The sequence below is a fragment of the Tinamus guttatus genome, unplaced genomic scaffold, assembly GCF_059628265.1.
Source record: "Tinamus guttatus ecotype Peru unplaced genomic scaffold, ASM5962826v1 Tinamus_guttatus_pri_ptg000530l, whole genome shotgun sequence".
In the NCBI taxonomy this organism is placed as follows: Eukaryota; Metazoa; Chordata; class Aves; order Tinamiformes; family Tinamidae; genus Tinamus; species Tinamus guttatus.
Window position 1 is genome coordinate 4,383,709 of NW_028289064.1, and position 20,587 is coordinate 4,404,295.

Consider the following 20,587-nt stretch of genomic DNA (forward strand, 5'->3'; position numbering starts at 1 on the left):
CCAATAGCTTGGAAACAGTGTTTTATACACCAGGATCTGTGTGCCAACTCCTATGGCTGTTAACTCCTCCCTCATCACCTCATCTGACGGTGACACTTTGGGTGGCCTCAGGCTGTAATTAATACCACCTAGAGCTGCTCAAGGGTAAGCTGGCTTTTCTCATTTAGTGACTAGTGATGATAACAAAATAGACCAGGATCTCAGTTGCTGTAGTGGATTTTCAGCATATTTCTAACCCTACCCCTTTGGTTTTCCTTACAGAGATGGGGGACATGCAGATACTTCATGTGACTGAGTAGTAGTTCACGGTAAATGTGAAATCTTCCTTTAAATTGGAATCATCTGGGCTAATGCAATAATCCAAAAGCAAGATTTCCATGCAAATTTGATTACTAAGCCTTTTTGGAGAAAGCATTTATAAAAAATGACCGAAACTCCTTTCTGAGCTGAAAGATGATCCTCCAGAAAGATTTCTGGGCGAGAAACCAGTTAAAGCTATGTAGCCAGCCTGATAAATTTCTATGGTATTTGCATTAATCTATTCAGTAATTTGGGTTACTTAACTCCAGACAAATGTAGCCTTCTCCTTATGCATTTATTTCGCAGTTACTGCACAAGCTGAGTATGGGCTGGATATGGTTTTTATATTTTTTCTGTATTAACAATGTTTAGAGACGAAGGTGAAGGCAAACGGCATGCAAACTAGGTGATCTCAAGTGTCCCAGTTGCTAAAAGCACTGCACAGTTACAGTGCAGTGGGACGTCCTATGACATCCTACTGTTACCTGAACTTTTCAGAGGAGAGGAAATCAGCCTCTAAAGCCTTAGACTTTAAGAGTTAATTACAGGAACCAAGCAGAGTGTTATCTGTACAAGAAGACCCTGTCCAAGATGACTAAATTCATGCTGACGTGCCTTGTAAACCCGCCTCACGCATTACATGGTACTTACATCCACGTGCATCCAGATTTTGTATTTCTTGCAGATGTCTGCAATAGCTATGAGTGGATCAAATGCCCCATACACTGTTGTTCCCGCTGTGGCGCTCACGAGGAATGGAACAAAGCCCTGCAAGGGAGCACGGAGGTGTTGGCCCCAGTGTGTGGTATCCAGACCCAGCTGCCACCAGCCACTGCCTTTCTGGCACCGGGAACCTCAACTGCAGCAATAGATCTCTGTGCAAGAGGTCCACAAGTGCCTCCTAGACGACATACCTACAACACTGTTTTTCATAGTTTAGGGCTAGCAATATTACAGTTTCTGCCTTAAGGTGGCAGCAAACTTCCAAACCAGTATCCTCCAGTTATTGCAGCGAAGACAGATGAGATCTGGGGAAGCCAATTCCACCCCGTACAATCTGCCTGAGAAACAAAGGTCTGCTTTTGGACCTTTTTGGTCCAAAAGGGAGCCGAGTCGAGTAAATGGCTCAGCTTTTATGCCAAGTAAAATGAAGCCGAGTAAAACAAACCTTTTCCACAAGGCATGGTGGTGCATGAAACCTCTCTGGTGGTGGGCTGTGATATAATGAGGCCTGTGGACTGTGTGAAGGTGCAGGCGTGTGAGGTGGTGGGCTCCCTCTGCTCAGTGACGAGCAGCACAGAGCAGGACACACTGTCTCTCATACAGCTTTTGCACTACAAGCACTGGAGTCTGCAGTAATTTCTACCAGTATTTCATCTTAAATTCATCTGTATTCTGTTATTCATAAACTGTACTCAGCAATGAGGTAAAGAGGGTGTACATTTCTTGAAGGACTGGGACATAGACTACAAAAAGGGTCTGATTTTCCTTCTGCTAAATGAAATATATAGTTGGTAAGTTTGAGTGGAATTTCTATTCTTATATCTATAGCACGTGGCACCTAGAGCACGTGGCACAGGGTGGCATCCAGGTGGGTTTTGAAGACATCCAGAGAAGGAGACTCCACAACCTCTCTGGGCAGCCTGTTCCAGGGCTCTGTAACCCTCATTGTCAAGAAATTTTTCCTTAAGCTCCTGTGGAACTTCAGGTGCTGCGGTTTGTACTAATTTCCTCTTGTCCTATTGCTGGCCACCACTGAAAAGAGGCTGGCTGCATCCTCCTCACTCCCTCCCTTGAGGTATTTATATACACTGAGCAGGTCCCCTCTCAGCCTTCTCTTCTTCAGGCTTTTGACCTGGTTTCTATTATTGATTTGTTAAATTCCAGCTTCTATTAATGGATAGACATATTATTGGCTATTCTATATAAAATCGTGTATTTCAGATAATATGTGGATGTTTGTCCTCTATTGCTTTGGTGACTCTGTAGGTGAGGAATATTTTCAATGTATGAGAATACACATGGATTCCCCAAACGATTACTCAGCTTTTGCCAATATTCTGAGGATATCCTCAGCTGAGGATAGCTGAAGAATATCCTCATAGGCTAATAATATATATTAAAAAAGAGAGAAGGTTATGCACAACGACATATAAAAAGAGACAAATAGACTATTTTAAAACATATTTTTCAGCAACCCTTGCCTTACTAAATACTGGGCTGAGAAATAAATCAAAAGTTAATGGAGAAGTCCATTCTATCACAGAAAGTAAAAGATCTGGCTGTTTTTTTTTTTTTTTTTTGTTGGAGGCAGAAATGCTAGTGCACTTACTTTTTGTTTGGCTTCAAGGATTCTTCTTTCAAGGTCTGATGGGATCATTTTCCCTCTGGAGCAATAGAGAGTTGTATTAGAAGTCTGATTTTGAAAACAGTTTGTGCTGTTAGATCCTCACTTAACAGAAAAGTGCTATGGAGCACCAGAGGCAGGAGAGCTATGGGGGAGCAGGAGGAAGCTGAAGATACTCAGCAGCAGTGGAGCACTGAGGACAAAGGGTTACATTCTTCTCATATGACCCATATGCATCTACAGCCCTCAGTGCTGCCAAATCAGGGTGAAATGTCTTGACCCCCCCAAACCTGCAGGAGATACTCCATTACTATTAATGTATCTGTGTGCTAGTGGAACAGGTAACTGAAACACATGCTCATCCAGTATTTGGCATGAGCAAGAAGGTGGGACTTTCTCCACTCTTTCCTGGCTGAAATGGACCACTCATTTACATTGTCCCAGGATAGAGCAACATAACCTGGCGACTCAGGGCGTTGGGATGGGAAGGAGAGGAGACATAAAGAAGCATGGTTGCTCATGCTGGACATGTCAGAAACCTCTTGTGGGCCTTCTTCACTCTGCCATGGGCCAACAGAAGGTCCTCCTCATCACATCAGCCCAGCACCCCACACCAGGGACGTGTGCTGAGCAAACAGCCTACTGTGTCCTGCGGACCTGAGTTGGGATTTGGTAAGACGTGCAGTAATCCTACTGTCCTACTTCAGGATGGGCAGGTTAAGCATTGTGGTCTTCACAGAAAATGGTTATACTGAGTTTGCACATGAAGAAATGGAAGATATGACTTCAGTGATATGTGTCTGTCTTTAGTGAATAGAAACAATCCAAAGTTCATTTTTATTTGTGTTGGTTACACAGATGCTGTCATTAATTCCTTTTCGAGGTGTGTTCAGTCTTTTGTAAATAAAGAGATAATAAGTCTATAAATCAATATGCAGGCACTGTGATTAGTACTGCAAATTGCTTAGCTGGTGCTCTTCTTTTATCATAAGAACAGAATATTTTGATTGCATTAAAACCTTCCATTTAAGCTAGAGCCATAAATAATTCAATATCTTATAACAATGATATTTGGTACTCATAATGAGAGCATACTTTATTGAAAAGATTTTCTGTAGATTCAATTAGAATGTTTCTATATTTTTTCCATAGAAAATGTGTTTTCCATCAAATTGAAAATATTCATCAAGACATCCTGATTCTGTTAATATTTCTCTGCCTTCTCAAAATGTTTTCTCTAGCAGGTGGGTGAATAAAATGATTAAAAACAATCTACTACCAATTTTGTGGTGCCTATTGGGAAGAGGACTCTACGTGGCTTAAGTAAGTGATTCTCTTTTCTATGGGCCATCTTCTCCCTCACTGGCCTACACTGCCCACAGTGATGCGAGGCCCCTTCCCTGAATGGACTGTACTCCACGTTGCAAATCCCGATTGAGTGTACGGAGGAAAATGTGATCCAGCCAGAGTATCAGTTTCTGAGAAGAAAGGAGGGAGTATGATGGGACAAAATTACATTAGCAAATATTTTAAGCAGTTTAAAAAGCCCATTTCAGCTCATTTTAATGGATCAAAATGTGAGACTGTTGATTTTTTTTTTTTAATTTTGACCAAAACAAGCTTCTTCATAGTTTCCTAACCTCACGTGTAAAGAATGATCGCTAGTTCAATCTTTGGCTTCACTGCATGATGAAAGAAAGACCAGAAATCCTTCAGGAAGGGAACTCCAAGATTTTTGATCACCCCCAGTAACGGCCTTGCAAAGACGCTACAGAGAGTCAGTTCCTCAAGTGGGAAAAATCAGTGTATAGCTGCTGAGGCTGACAGCGCTATGGAGAGTTACACCAGCTACTCACTGCATTCTCTAGGCTCTCTCTGGATCGAGCACCTGATCATCCTCTTTTATTAAAAGGAGAAGTGTTTGGCATCTTTACTTACCTTTCATCACATCTAATCAGAATCACGCTATCTGTACCAATACCCAAGGCTGCAGCTCCTTTCTTCACAGAAAAGTGACTCTGAAAAAGTACATTTATTATTTTGTATTATTTTTATTATTATTTCTTATATGATTTAAAGTATTACACTCTTGCAAGCCCTTCAGCAAGCAGTCCCACATATGCAATAATTCTATTCATACACTTTTTCAGAAACTCATCACTGTAATTTGTGGCTTCATATTGGGACACCGCAATCAATTAAAGCAACAGTAATCATACTAATCTGGATTTATTCCTGCAATATTAAATATACAATTGCACTTGGTGATGGACCCGAATTATGTCCTTGATGCATGCTTACAGCTTCTACCACTTGCATGCATTCATCAGTGAACTTGCTTCACTGGAACATCTCCCTTATCCATTCATTTTGTTCATGGCATCTGGAGATGTGCTTCTGCTATGTAACTTCTGGCCAAATAATATATGGAGAATAAACACAGACAGGAAGCTTATTTCTGGTCTCAAGTTAATGAAAGCTAGTAATAGCCCCCATTAATAAATAGAGTTACTTCAATTTAAAATCAGAAACAGATTATTAGTAAGATTATTAGTTAATCTGTGTGTACAGGATAAAAGTGAAAGTCCTGTATTGTAGTGCAAGTCAGTTTAATTTTCTCTAACTCATAGGATTTAACTCCTGAATTAGCATTGGTCTGTAACTCTAAGTTAATTCATAGTGATTATGACAATGAAATTGTTTTATATTAGTTTATACCACCAAGAATCAGATTTTTTTATTAACTCAAACCCTAGTGTAACAAATCTGTCTGAAATCATTTACCTACAGATTATTAAACTTAAAAAATGGAACTACTTTGTGTATACCATAGTAACATTAGCTCAGGATGTAAAACTGTAAAAAGATAAAAATGATAAAAATTAACATGACTTTTTAGGTGTCAGGAGTTACAGAATGAAATAGACACTAAGATATACACCAATCTTTATCCCCTGCCAGTGCAGGAGTAGAGAAGCAAACTCCAAAGCAAAGTATTAACCACTACTGCTTTATTAAGTGATCATTTGGCGTCAAGGAGAGTGCAAACAGCAGAGTGCCTAATGGAAAGGGTTGCACACTGCAGTTGGGTATCTGCTTCCCTTCAGTGGGACTTTACTGCAAATGACTGCTGTTTAGTAAGTAAGAACTCATGCCTTCAGCTTAATAAGCAAAGAAAAAAAACCCCTTTATTTTACAAAACAGAGGAAACTCCCATGACAGCCCTGACTGCTGTACTTGAGGTTATGTAAGAGTTTCTTTTTGAAAACCCTTTTTTTCCTATGCTATCTCACCATTTTGACTGAAAGGCTTCCAGTTTCATGCTGCCAAAAGACTTTCTCAAAAAAAAATGAGTGAGTCAAAAAGTCAACAGACCTCTTGAAAAATTTCAGATTTCTACTGAACCAAGATTCACTGGCAATACATGGACAATCTGAATATGCTTTGCCAGAAAAACTGATAATTTCATACGGCACTAATTTTTTGATGCAATGAATTGCTATAGGTTTCCCTTATGGGATACGACTGTGATATACCAAAACCATGTATTGAGTAGCTGTTAATGACATTGTCTAGTCCTGAAAACAACATTCAGGGCCATAGTACTGCAACCCCACTAGTCCTTGAACTAGGCATGTTCTAAAACAAGCCTGTGAGACTGACTTCACCTGAAGCAGATGATTAAATGAAACATGCACGTCCACAAACAGCAAGAGATTTAGGTACCTGTGTTGTGTTTGACTAGATTCACTGCAGCTAGTGTAGTCACGCTTAAGTCATCACTTGGAGAGCAAACCAGGCTGTACGAGGGTTGCTGGTCCCTGAATTCTAGCTCACCGAAGTCAGGCAAAGACTTTCCACCCCTTGCTGAAGGACTAAGCTCTGCTGTAAGCACCTACCAAAGATGCTCAGGTTCTTCTAGGAGCAGGGTACTAGAGGTCTACAAACTGCCAAATATTTGATTTTGACACACTGTTACTGTCTAGTCTATTAAAACGACAGGTTAGTGACATGCTGAGATTAGAAATGCAGCTTTCCCTGCTGTTTATCGAGTTGGGGAATCACAAAATGCTAGGAACTGTTTATACTTAGGACATCATAGGTCTGTTCATCATCATGCTGATACGCTCATGGCATGTTCTTCATGATATGTAAAATGTAATTTTATTTATTTATTTTTTTGCATAAACACATTTCAATGAACTTCATCCAGTGAACTAAACATGGGACTTCCTTTCCCAAGTTGTGTAGACTAAGACTTGGACTGTGACCAATTCACAAACCTCTATATGTGGAAGATGCCTACGTCTCTTCCTGGCAGCTCTACCGAGCCACTCAATGCAGAAATGCAACTTGATGTAGAGCAGAGTCTACCTGAGGCTATGAGGAGGCTGCTATCATCAGGAGGCTTATGATAAATTCCCAAGTTCTGGAAGATAGCTTTGACCTTTGCAAAAATTGGAACAGTATTAGATAGTGTCACAATAATGACAGTTCATTACTATGCTTTGTGAAGCTAGAATAGAATATATAGACTTTAGCCAAAAAAAAAAATTCTTTAAGCTTGTATTGCATAAATGCTTGAGTACATACTGAGTAGTTTAATATATAAATACAGGTAAAGAGCAGGAGGGAGCAATTATAGTTAGATGTATTTCACTGTGTTTCAAGTCAATGTCATTAAAACAAGGATGAATTTAGCTCCTTATTCCATCGTAACTAAAATAGATTTATTATTATAATTTGTCTTTCTAATAGAACCTATAACTATTCCAACTACCTTAAAGAAGGGAATATGGATGTGAACGATTTACTATGAAAAGAAAACTAAGTTCATGCACTCAAAAGCATCCCCTGGAATAAAGCCAAACCCAGCTGCCTCACTGAGAAGTCTGATGGAGTTGGTAAAATGTCATCAGGGAAAAAATGAATGTAGCATTGAACATCTCAGCTGTTTATAAACTGATGGGAACTTAGTAGGCAGGAACCGGTTTAGGGATAAATTGTGATGAAATATAGAGGTCTATGCAAAAGGGCAAATGCAGTTAAAATTTCTAAACAAACTTTGAATATGAAATTGCTCAATCTGCATGTACAGGCAGATATATGTAACTCCTCCTCTATTCTTGTGTCTTGAGGTAATGTCTGAGGACTTACTCAAGAAACTAAAATTTCTCAGCTAAACTTCATTGTAACCAAAGGGTTGGAATGAAACTGAACAAGGGAAAAAATTATTTTAATAGCAAGAAAATTTTCCTAGTGATGATGATTAGTAAACTTTGCTTTAGTCATCCTAGAAGAGTGCTGAAAACTTGGTAATGTAAAGGTAAACACAGAAAAGTAATCACGGTCTAGCAGACAAAATAACTGAAATATTCAACTAGGTTAACAGGGTGAAGAAGGACATCAATTATGACCCCTTTGGCAATACGGGGCTGCAGACTCTCTAGACATGCAAGGAACATGACGTGCACAATCTCCTACTGCATGGACGTGAAGGAGTGACTCAGGTCATTCTTCTGGCAGGAGAAGAGGGCTCAAAAAGGAAGAATGGGGCAGACTGATGGATGCCAGCCCTGAAGCAAAGGAACAGGCTTGGGAAAGTAGGCGGCGCCAAAATCATGACCATAACTTGACCCGCACCCTGCGCTTGCCAGGAATGGGGCAGCAGGTCACTGCAGCCTTCTCCTTTCTTGTTTCACATGGCCTTGGTGCAAAAGGTTGAGGGGAAGACTAGAAATCTAACCCTCATAGACAGCTTAGGCTGTTAAAGAGTTGGAGGAGCTGCAGTTATTTCCTAAAGGTGGCCGAAGACTTTGTATTAGTGTAACAGACATTGCAGATGTATGAGATAAATCTGTTTTATCCTAAAATGACGATAAATCTGAACAGGGAAGATATGAAAGGAATCTCATTTTCTTTTTGAAAAGAAACATGGTTAACATTTAATGGTGAAATGCGAATAGAATAGCAGTCAATTTTAGTGACAAGAGTATATTATTAGTCAGAAAAAAAAATGGTGATTTTGAGCCAGGGAAATCTTCCCTTTCCCTAAAATCTCAAATTGTGTTAGGTATAAGTTTGTCCATCCATTTTTTTCATAATTAACTTTGTAGAGTAAAAACACAAATTTAGTACAGCTGCAAGAATGAAACAGGCCTTTTGGAAGAAAGCAGGATCTGGAATAAATAAAAATCTTATGATTCTGAAAATTTTGGAAAACTATTGTTACCTTAAATGAACAGTGCTTTAATATGCTTCTATTTTGTTATTGCAGTAATCAATCTATCAGCACTTTTTATAGCTTAGTAAATCATGCAGTCATCACTGGGCATCACTGAAGCTGTCAGGAAGGATCACCCTACAAGCTGGGAACCCAAAGGCCATAGCTGGCTTTTCATGGCACCTTCCTCTTCCCTTCCCACAGGGTTTAAACAGCCAGGAGGATCCAAGGTGAGTCTCTCACATACGAAGGCCAAGTTCCTTAGCACTTAATTTTAACCACCTAAAAAATGTGTGTCTGCTCAAGGTCAGCTGCGTGGGCTCAATCAAGAGTGGGGAGGAAAAAGTACCTCCAGGAGGCACTTTATCCCCTAGGCTTTGGCACCCATTTCAGACCAGGATAAGTTGTCTTCTGCAGATCCCTCTCTCTTTTTATTGACTATAAAAAGAACATAGACTAATTCAGATTACACTTTTATACTTTAGGTGATTAAAGTTAAGTGAGATGAATACTGTCTCTAATGTCTAATTGCATGCTATAGCTTTTCCTTCAATTATGTACAAAAAGAGTACACTGTGTCCCATCTCATTTTTAAACACACTGTAATGAAGTATATGTATTTGTAATGTTTCCTTTAGACACTGCTATTAAAACTATAATATTATTTGTTAATATCAGGTGAAAAATAGTATTTTAATGCTTAAACACAACACACTGATATTTCCACCCTTTGCATTTGAAAGAAACCTCTCTATCCTGTCTTTCTAATCCAGCAAGACTCACAGTTTGTTTTTTTCCAAGGAAAACTTGAGCATTTATTACAATTTGATCTGTCCATTCTGACAGTAATATTCTGGTTTTGCAGTCCCATCTGTGGATGAGAAACATTCCATTCTGCCCTTGAGCATAGATTTGAATAGAGTTACTTGAATTAAGTTGCTCTTCAAATAAGACCTGTCTCCCTCTGGCTTCAAATACCAGCAAAAAACACTTTTCTACTTATTGCCCATTAGGCAGTGCAAAGAAAGAATGTGTAAATCCATGAATTTTATTTTGAGTTATCTTAGGTGGAAACAAAAACATTTCCTACTTACTTACTCGGTATGGTTAAAACTACTGAATTCAGCAACCTGAAGCTGAGGCACAGGGGAGGGCCTTCATTGTTGCGTTTGAAAAGACAAACCTAAATGGTCACAATTGGCATCTCTCACTTTTGCCCATCTGGGTACCAGTGCAGATGAAAGAACCACTGCTGATGTATTTGTGAATGTGCAAGATCAAATTCTCAAAGTCCTCTGATAAGCAAGTGCACCTTGGAGGAATTACACCTGGGCCAAGACTGACATAAGCAGTTACAAGCTACTTAATTATCACTAAGAGATAAGAGAATAAAACTGAAGCAGAGTGAAAGATATGTCACAGTCATAGTGATCCGCATGGGAAAGCCTCGTGTAACAGGTTCTTGCACAGCTGAAATAGTCACATAACCTACTTGAGGCACCTGGCTTGGACTGAGAATGTCAGGAGGCTGGTCTTCCCTTATGCTTGACGACCTGAAGGTGATGCAGCACATCTAAATTAATGAATATTCAGGTTTCTAGATTAGATAGTCTGAGTTTCTCTCCAAAGGTGCGCCTCTTCATTGACTGTGCACACAACAAGGCCCCTAGTTTAGGCACCTAATGCACTCCTAAGTTGGGAAGTGAACTGTGTGGGAGAAATTGCAAATTACTCTTCCCTTCCCTTTTCCCTCACTGGTGGCTGTACCTACCATTGCACCAGATTGAGGCCAGATTCAGATTTCAGTAATATTCGTTGTAACTTCATTCATTTATAAGTAATGGACACTCTATATCGGTAGAAACGAAAAGAGAGTCTGGTTTGTGACATTGACTCTGTTTTCTGGGAATTGCTCATATTGGCATCTTTGCTTCAGAAATTCTCACCAGAGAAATCTCAGTGTATACAGTAACTTCAAAGCTTTCTTTACTATCATGCCATAGATAGACTATTGGGAAATGACAGTATCTAGTTTATAGACACTTGCTCCATGGCCATTGCCTGACAACAGCCTCCAAATGTGTTAGGAGGAACAAGCATCAGACTGGGTAACCTAAAAGGAAGCAGAAGACCATCATAACACGATAAATAAAACAAATTTCATTCTTATATCTTAGTGTCTCTTCAGATCTGGAGTGACATTTCTTTTGGAAAGAGGGATTATACTCCTGGGTCTCTGTAATTCCTCTATTATTTTGAAGGTAAAAGCCCTGATTCCACATATTTTGGGAAGTTATCTTGCCTCTACTTAGCTTTGTTTCATAACTTCCCTAGATAAAGTGCTATTACCTATTTCATTGAAAAAGGAATTGGGAGAAATTAATGAACTGTAATTTCAAAATACTTTTAAAATCTAACTGACTTCAGAAGCTATTGTGGATTCAGTAGTATATTTGATTCTGGAATCTTTAATTTGCTGAGGGAGCTTCTTCCTTGTCATGAAAACACAATTACTAAAGTTCATTTCATTATTTTGGGACAGATAGCACAATTTGGTTAACATTCCATTGTTTAAAATTCCATTGCTATGAATCGAATGAAATTCTCTAATGATTAATAAAGTTTCTTATTTGAAATAATCACGTTGAACCTTATTTGCAAGACTTATTAGATCCATAGCTTCCATATGAATAATGCATCTCTAGCTGCACAGTTAACTTTGGAGAGTTGCTAACTCCTTTGTAAAATATTTTTCTCTCTGACTGATTTGGGGGCAGCAGATCTGCAATGTGGAACCTGCAGCTCTGTGTCACATCTCCGGTTGCCATGAAGGGCATCCTGAAAGTGTTTTCCTCCCAGATATTTCTGATAATTTTGGAGGACACTCAGCCCTTCACACTTGTAAAGAATGGAAACACAGTCTTTGAAAAAGTGAAAGAAGGTAGCCAGGTCCTTGAAGACGCTGTCACCTAACCTGGCAGCATCTTGCTGAGGCCCAGCAGTGGAAGAGCCTTTTCTGTCTGAGCCCACACAGATGGAGAGAGATTTAGAAGGAGACCATGAACCCTGAAGGTAGCTCACAGCCCCTTTTCCTTATAACTCTCTATTTTCCCACATTTTTCTGCACTCATGTTCTCCAGTACAAAGCCCAAATAACCCCTCCAGACAGACAGACAGATAGCAGAATGACTTCTATATGGTTGTGTGAAGAGCAAGAAGCTCTGCACGTTCCCCCATGCAGGCCCTGCAATTTCCTCTGCACCCACTGCCCTTCAGCTGCCCCAGCGGCCCGCAGCGAGCACACGGCCAGCAGCTCTCTGCTGTACACAGCACTGCGCAGCTGCTGGCTTCATGTGTGTTATTACCCTGTTATTAAATAACTTCCACCTCATAATATTTTGATTCAGAAGGATTTTCTGTTCCACTAGAGGAACAGAACAACAAGGACACTCCTGCCTGAAAATTCAGCAGCCAAATTCGCCCTGCTTGATGTGGTCTTCAGCAGAGCTTCTTTGCACTGAGCTAAACGTTCACACTGAAGCAAGTGAGAGCAGAGAGGTGCAGAGGCCTGCAGAGCCTGCTCCTCCTGCATTGCAGCCACAGCTTATCCCTCCATGTATCAAGAAGCCAGACCTTTCCCGATTTTTTATTGCCCATGAGTGAGTAACAGAAATGAAGACAGTAAGCTACAAAATACTGTTTAACTATTCTCTTCATCACGATGTAATTCATAAAAACAACAGTAACCAATAGGAAAAAAAAAAAAAAAAACAGGAACACATACATGCTCTGATGTGAAGGCAACCAGTCTGGGAATAGCTGCCATTCCTTTCTCTTTAACTTCTGGGAACATCTTGAAACGTGCAATCAACATAGCATACATGTTAGATATGGCACCACCTGGAGTCCACAGTAATATACTGTTACTTTTTCTATGCATTGTAATAGCATTGCAGTACAAATGACAAGACTTGCTACAGCTCTTCTAGTTCTGTCTAGCTGCAGAAACACGGATTCTTCCTCCTGATGTTCCTCACAGCTGAGTTACAGGGTAAGAGGATCTACTATACCCGGGTAATGGTTTAAGTGCAAAGTAATTCTAGTAAAAACAGCTGAGGTTTCCTTTCATCCTTCTTTTCTTATGGCTCCCTTCATTCCTAACCTTACCTGCCCACAGGCTACCAACATGTGCGCCCCGCTCTGTGCTCTGCCCCACTCCCGAGCAGCCGCCGCTGCAGGGAAGTGCAGCCTGACCGGGCTCTCCTCCCAAACCAGGAGGCTCCCCGGCTCCGAGTGACCCCACAGCCTGCCCGACCAGCCCTAGCACCCCAACAGCCTGCGGCGGCGTGGGAGGAGAGAAAGGGAAAAGCAGTCAGCCCACCAAATGTTTTTCTTTGTCCTCACATGAGAGGAAGAGGAAAAGTTAGGTCTCACCTCACATTATCCTTAAAATCACTGGCATACAGTGACTTAAAAAAAAAAAAGTCATTTCAAGCATCAGATGCTGAACAGCATTTTGTTTCTGAATTTCAATTATTAATTAAATTTAAATTAAAAAAGGAACTCTTCGTTTGCTCTTTTGAGATTTTTTACAAACTGAGCCTCTGTGTCTACAAGCAATGTTTGGCTACAGATTAACACTGCATGAGCACTATGGGAATATAATGCAGAACCTGAGACAAAGTGTGAGTACTTTTATATACGTACATATATCCATAAACATGCATATATATAATCCATCAGTTTTGTCCTGTGTATTTACTGTATATAGTATATACATATTATATATTTATGTAAATAAAATGTGCTTTTATGTATATATATGTATGTATATACACATGTTGATTATGATCTCAAAAGAACATGTCAGGCTATCACCTGAGGGAGTGTTGAGCAAACTCAGCTTAACTATTTTGTCCAAAGTCATTAGCTAAGTATCAGAAGAATCAAGACTGCAACACCATTTCCTCAATATCACTTTTTTTTAAAATAACATTTATTATCTAGCCATTTAACCTTAAGCATATTAATGAGTCCATTTTGCCTTTAGTTTTGCAGTTGTGCTTACACCCACAATCAAAGGCAGGCAGCAAAAGACACCTAAAAAAATTGGAGATCCTAATCAGGCCATTAGGGTTTGTATGTGTTAATACCCTATATTTCATTACAGAGAATGCAGAGAGCAAGAATCTTTTCTTTGCAACAGTAGGGTCTTAATTTGAAGCTTTGGTGGTTTAGAAATGAGAAAAGAGCATACGAACAACAATAATTTTGAATATTACCTAACAAAAATTAACCATGCATACTGGCTAGTGTTCCCTTAGCAGACCGAACTGAAAACAAGCACTTTCCACCCAGCCCAGAAATTATATGGAAAGAATGAATGAGGCCAGATAACACTCCCAAAGGACACAGGCACATATATGCCTGCTAGAAAAGTATTCCTACACTGGGCTGCAGTAGCTGAGCTGCCTGCCTCAGCTTTGGCTGTTTCAGGGTCTATTTTACTGGCTCACTAAGCCCAGAGCTGGGGAAGTCAACTGTGCGGTGAGATGGAGGGTTGGGGAACTGGAGCTTGGATTTGTCCAACACCTCCTTGCCTCACCCTCCCTGGTCATTTCTGCCCTGCTATTCTCCACCTAGAAAACCAACATCATGACTAAACAGACCAACTCCCAGAACTTGACCCACTAAGTAAAAGCCTGGCTGCACTGACGTCAGGGATGGCCCTTCTCACTGCCTTGGGAGAGACTGGACTTCCTCCTGCTGTATACACATTTTGTGACTCATGCTATCTCAGGCAGTGTACCAAACCTTGGCAGATTTCATGCTTGTGATGAGCCTTTCATCTGTGCATGCGGCCTGTTCTTGAGCTGGACACCTGGCTATGAACTGTCCCTGAGCAGCGGTCAGGCCAGCGAGGCTACCCCTGCTCAAGCTTGCAAAACAAAAAACTGAAGACCAGCTGCACCGAGCTACTTTAGTGACTACAACAACAACCAGACACTGGCCAGTTTAGAAAAACTTTACTTAGGACCTGATCTCATGACATCTGTTTAGAAGCTGCCCAGTGTGATGGAGATCATGGTCTGGGTCAGGACCTCTAAGCACTGCATTAAAAGCTGTCACAGCTTCTGCTCTTTTAGTGCATTTTTAGATAAGGACTCATTAAGAAGTATTAAAAATTCTTATCTTTTTCCCCACTTCTGGGTATAGGCATAAAACTCCTTCCACACATGCATTTGGATGTGAGAATTAAATTGCACAATTTCGGTCCATACAGCATGAATTTTACCCTTCCTACACTTGGAGATTTAACTACCTAGGCTACCAGAAAAGAAGTCCCATTGATTGATAGTCAAAACTGTCACTTCTCTCTCCATTAAGTCAATGAGCTTTCTTTTCAGAAGAGCACTTCCCCACTATCAGTCTGTGCTCTTTTGTCAAGCCAAGATGCTGTGCTCAATCCCCATTCTTTCCAGTTTTTGAAATTTGGGGAGAAAGACCAAAATTCTTAGTAACAAAGTTCCACAGTGAGATAGGAGGTGACAGAGAACATAAACCAAAAGACTAAGTACAACAATTAAAAAAAAAAGTTAAAAAATGTAGTGCTCATGAGGGTCAATGATTTCTTTAGTTCATCTTTTTTTGCTTTCCTGGCCTGTCCTGAAGGAATCAGGTTTCCGACTCTTTAGGCACTCCCAGAAACTAGTCACCCAATACCTCCACAGAGCTCGAGAGGCCAACTCCTATGTAAAGTTAAATATATAGTGTAGTGTTGGTGGGATTTTACCCATCCATTCACTTATAGGGATGTTATGTTCTTCTTCCTGGCTCAAATTTCTCTTGCAGTGATGGAGAGCTGCTTCTTTCCTCCATTATTAAGACTATATTCTATTTAATGTAATCTATAAAAGAACAGGAGCAAACAAAACTGCAAGGCAAATATCTCTTCTGATTATGCTTCCCATGTGCCAATACAGCTGTTCATAATGCAGTGTAATTTGCTCAGACACTCATATTCCCACCCCTGAAATTCATAAACATGCAATGTGTTATCTCAAAGAGGCCACTGGTAGTCATTAGCAAGAGTCCTCTTTAACATGCATATCTCATTATATTTACCCTTTAACTACAGGGGATTTCATAGCATCACCTGAAAAACAAAGAAAGCTTGAAATATCATGTACCAGGTGAAAATATCCCATCGCCACAGCCCCCGGGCCAGCCAATGATCTCTCTCATTTTCCTTAGGGTGACATATTCCAAAAGTACAAACACTGGAGCAATTTCATAGGTGAACCTGAAATGTAGCAATGTCCATATTTAATGTTTTAATCTACAGTACTAACACATCTTTTTCCAACATTACAATGCATAATAGCCATGAGATACTCCAGCTTGCTGTGGGGAGAAATCTGATTTGTAACCTTTGATAATTTTCCTTCTGATTTCTACCCATTTCGGTTAAACAACTTACAGCCACCTTTTCCAGGCTCAGAGCTTTACCCTGTGGGAAAGACCTGCTGGCCAGAACCAGATGTTAGTCTTGCAAAAACTTGTGTGCACATCTGCATTAATACACATTAATAGTCCCATTCATGATGACAAGAAAATTAATGAAGCTAAGCAGGGGCATAAATAATATTGCCTAGTCCCAAAGCCTGAAAAAGACTCAAGACAGCAATGGCTCTAACTGCTCTGAATATAGGTTATACACTGCCCTTTATATAAACGTTACTGCCTATTCACCACACTTTTCATTTTACATATTTACGCATGCAAAATACTGAAACATTTTTTCTGTGCATTTAAAGGTGGGTTAGAAAAGCTGACATCACATATAATAAAAGGAAATTTTAGAGAAGACAGTCTACAGGAGAATGTTGAATGTCTTCATATAAATAATAAACACAAAAACATTTAAAAATAAGGCAATCGTTTTCCAGAAACCTTCATATACATTCCTTCATTCATTCAGCTACAGCAGCTAATACTGTAAAACATAACTGTACCACTGCACTAAATATTACTAGGGAAAAAATGTGCTACTTACATATTAGTATTTGCTGCTGATGTCAGCCAATCTGCTGCCAATCCAACCATGTCCAATCCAGTTGAAAGTTGATTAAAATATCTAGGATGCCCTGCATAAAATGGAAAACATTACCAAAAGGCTGAAATTATTCAGTGCTGAATAGTATATTCATCCCAGGATTGTTATGCACAAGGAAGGTATGGAACAAAGCAGCAATAAAAGATTTCCTTGGAAAAATGCAGGATTTCTCCTCTTTCTCATTCTAAGATAAGTAAAACTGGAGTAATTATGTAGGACATGGAATAATGAATTCCAGCATTCTTTATTATCCTTTCAAATTGCTTTGAAAATTAGTAGGATGCTGTCTCACAAAAATAGCTGTTTGCCCCGGTTAGTGTGTCACATGTTGTTACTGAATGTGTTTTTGCCTGGCTAGGTTTGAAAGGCATGCACGAGACACCATCTGAAGAGCTTGCCAGTACATATAACATCAGTGATGAATGGCTAATGATTATAATAGACAGAGCAAAATGAGAAAATGGAACATTTTGGTGCCTGCTTTGCACATGACTCAAAGGCTGATGATTGTACAAAGATGGCAGGGAAGGTGGCAGTACTTGTCATTTCTTCCTTGTCAGAGTGCAATTATAAATAACTGCTTGTAATTCTGATTTTAAATAAACCCAATTAAAACAACATTGTTGTCACATTGGAACGATGCACAAGAACACACTCAGTGCGCTGATGGTCCATTTACGTGTGTGCTCTAATTGGCTCCTGAATTTCTCTAAAATCCTGTCAGAGATTTTTCTTAAAAAACATGTGCCGAGAGTCATTAAGAAGAGGAATGAAAACCATTAAAACTCTGTTTTTACTGCTAGCTTCTTGCAAGCCCCTGTACGTGGCATAATCGCCAGCAGGGATTGCAGAAGGAAGGCTGACAACGACCGAGGCGCCTCTGACTCAGAGAGAAGTATCTCTGCTGCAGAAACACCTGTCCTCACCCGTAGGCTACGCACAGTTACAGCCTTCATTGAAAACAAAGGATAAAGCAAGATGATGGAGGAAATGCACAGCAAGAACCAAGAGAAAACTATCTTTAGTCTCCAGTGGCCTCTTATCAGGCGTGTGCACATGGGTTGGAGAATTACACCAGGAGAATTGCTCCCTGCTCCCCACCTTCCCCTGCACAAAGGCCACGTAATTGGACTTTGCAGGCAGGGGATAAGCTGGGGGGAGGATAAAATCCAGCTACCCGCAACCATCATCTGCAAAGAAGCGGGTGCTGCTGCCAGGCAGTTCGTTGGTGCCTCCCTTCCCTACAAGCAGAAACCCTGTACCCGGGGCTCCTCTGCACCACTCCCAAGGATGTGATTTTCCATGTTTATAGCTGGGCCTCAATAACCCATCTGTCTCCCAGCTGGATTTAGGGGATCCTACATCCCCCTACTGCAACTCAGAGGGAACTTGGAGCCGAGTGCCGCTGTAGAGTTTGGGCCATGGAAAATCTCCGGGAGACCAAGGAAGGCTCTAGTGCTGGAAACTCACAGCAAAAAGCTGGGGAATAACAAAATTCATACTTATAGCGACAAAATTCATACTCATAACTACAACGTCTCAGCAGCTCTGCGTCAGGCTGCACAACCAGCCCCAGGGGACACCCTCGTTGTCACTACTTGTTTCTACAAGGAAGCCTCACACACCACCTCCTGCTCCAGAGCTGCGGGGTGAAAGGGGCCGGCTGTCAGCAGGGAAGGCAGCGCCGGAGCTGCTCTGGAGATGTCGCTCGGAGGGACCCTGCTGGCTGCCGGCTCTGCTCCCTCCTGAAAAGCCTCACATTCTGAGAGCAGGCTTTTCCTCCACACGGAGTCGCAGAAAACTTAGTTTCCCGATTAGCCCTTGATCTCAGAGGGAAAGATTTTGCCTTTTTTTTTGATGCCTTAATACCCGAGTGAGCTCTCTTCACACAGGTGACCACAGTATAGTGAGGCTTTACCCACACACAGGATCCTGGGCAGGTAGGGAAGGTCTTTGTGAGGGGCTCGAGGCACCTCTCGCCCAAAACGCAGCTCATCTGTCACCATCATCACCAAACAAACAAAGAGCTGCCTAAGCAGGGACAACAGGGGCAGGGGCAAGGAGGGAGAGGCATGAAAACATGGGAGATAACTCTTTCCTGATGGCTTTAGCAATACCCAGTTTCTCTGTGCCCCCCAAACCCACCCTGCATTGAACTGCGGCCTCTGGAGCCTTCATGAGGAAGCACCAAGCGTCACTGGAACAGTGAGGGCTGCACCGGCAAGGGCAGAGGGGTGGCGCGAGGCTGGGGCTCGCCTGTAACCCCGGGCCTGCTGCGGCCACCAGGGCCTGCCGGGAGCAACGCGGGGGGGATCCCAGCCCCGCCTGCCCTTTGGGGCGGATCAAGGCAATTTTAACTGCCTGCATTGTAAATTCCCCTGAAAACCCTTCCCCACATTTCCTCTCTATCTTTGCTGGTGTTTGCGGGCACTGTCTGGTGCTTCATCCCAGTGGAGGCTGCGAGCGAGCGGGGGCTGCAGCAGCCTGCACAGCAGCACGCACTCCCAAGCTGGCACCTGAGCATCCCCCGTGCCTGAGCTGCTAGTGAGCTACCCATCCAGGGACAAACCGGGGAGAGCGGCTGCGTTTGGGGATGCCCCCCTGGACAATAAGATTCCTCCAAGCATCACAGTTTATTTTCCAAGCTGCCTGCTCAGCCTCCATGACGGACACAGCGCAGGCGGCCCCAGCCTGCCCATACCCGGAGCCAGCGGCCACGCTCCCCCTCCACGGGCTTCCAGAGCCAGAGCGCAGCAAGAAACTCCCCCGGCCATAAACGTAGAGGCACTGCCCCTCCTCCAAGGGTATTTTAAGCGCTTTACAGCCAAAAAGCACATCATGCTGGGGTGCAAATCCGTTCCATGGTTCCTGAGCCCCCGTCCCTGCTGGACGCCCGGAGCGCTGGGATGCCCTGGAACACTGAAGAGCATCGGCAGCCAAGCGAAGAGCAAGGCAGCCGGGCAAGCACCTCTGCCCTGCCAGCCCACCCTCCCCCAGCATCCATGTTTGAACCTTTACAACATGGTTATAATTAAAATAAATAAATAAGACAAGGAAAAAGAAGGGAAAAAAAAAAAAGAATGCTTCGCATAATCATGAGGGTGAATGGATGATGATAATGTTGTTTTGAAGTTTCTTTTTGGACGCATAAAATGAAATGGGTCTATTATGTGAAGCAGAACATGACAAAAAAGCTTAATGGAAATTGCTTAAGAAACCCTATTATTCTATTTCCAATTCAGAGATCCTGTGTTTCACAGCATCCAGTGAAAACACCTTTCCTATGCTATACCGAGACACATGGCACGGATGTATTTACTGACTTTGTTCATGTGGACATTATTTATCTAACTATTTATTCCAATATTTTACAGATGTTTTGATAGCACCAGAGTCATATATCAAAAGCATTCAACTGGATAGTCCCACCTCTAAAAGAACAGGGTTACAAAAACGCCTAGCAATCTGTGCTGGGCTTCTTCTGTTCTGCCCCTTAAAGGTGACAAAAACTGTTATTATTCTCCCCTCAACCTCTGTGTCTTTTGCACTAATTGATACACATTTATTTTTAAATAATTTCTCAGTAATTCACATTTCCACT

General features: G+C 41.5%; 1 protein-coding gene across 1 annotated transcript in view; it reads right to left on the bottom strand.

Annotated features, from left to right (window-relative positions):
* The window catches only part of GAD2 (glutamate decarboxylase 2), a 35,462-nt gene that overhangs the window by 12,156 nt on the left and 2,719 nt on the right, over positions 1-20,587 (bottom strand). The window contains exons 5-10 of the mRNA XM_088533971.1: positions 16,927-17,017; positions 16,061-16,173; positions 12,655-12,770; positions 4,586-4,665; positions 2,633-2,687; positions 952-1,068 (exon numbers count right to left, since the gene is read on the bottom strand). Of these exons, the coding sequence (XP_088390097.1) occupies positions 952-1,068; positions 2,633-2,687; positions 4,586-4,665; positions 12,655-12,770; positions 16,061-16,173; positions 16,927-17,017 (572 nt within the window). The remainder of the gene's footprint in view (positions 1-951; positions 1,069-2,632; positions 2,688-4,585; positions 4,666-12,654; positions 12,771-16,060; positions 16,174-16,926; positions 17,018-20,587) is intronic.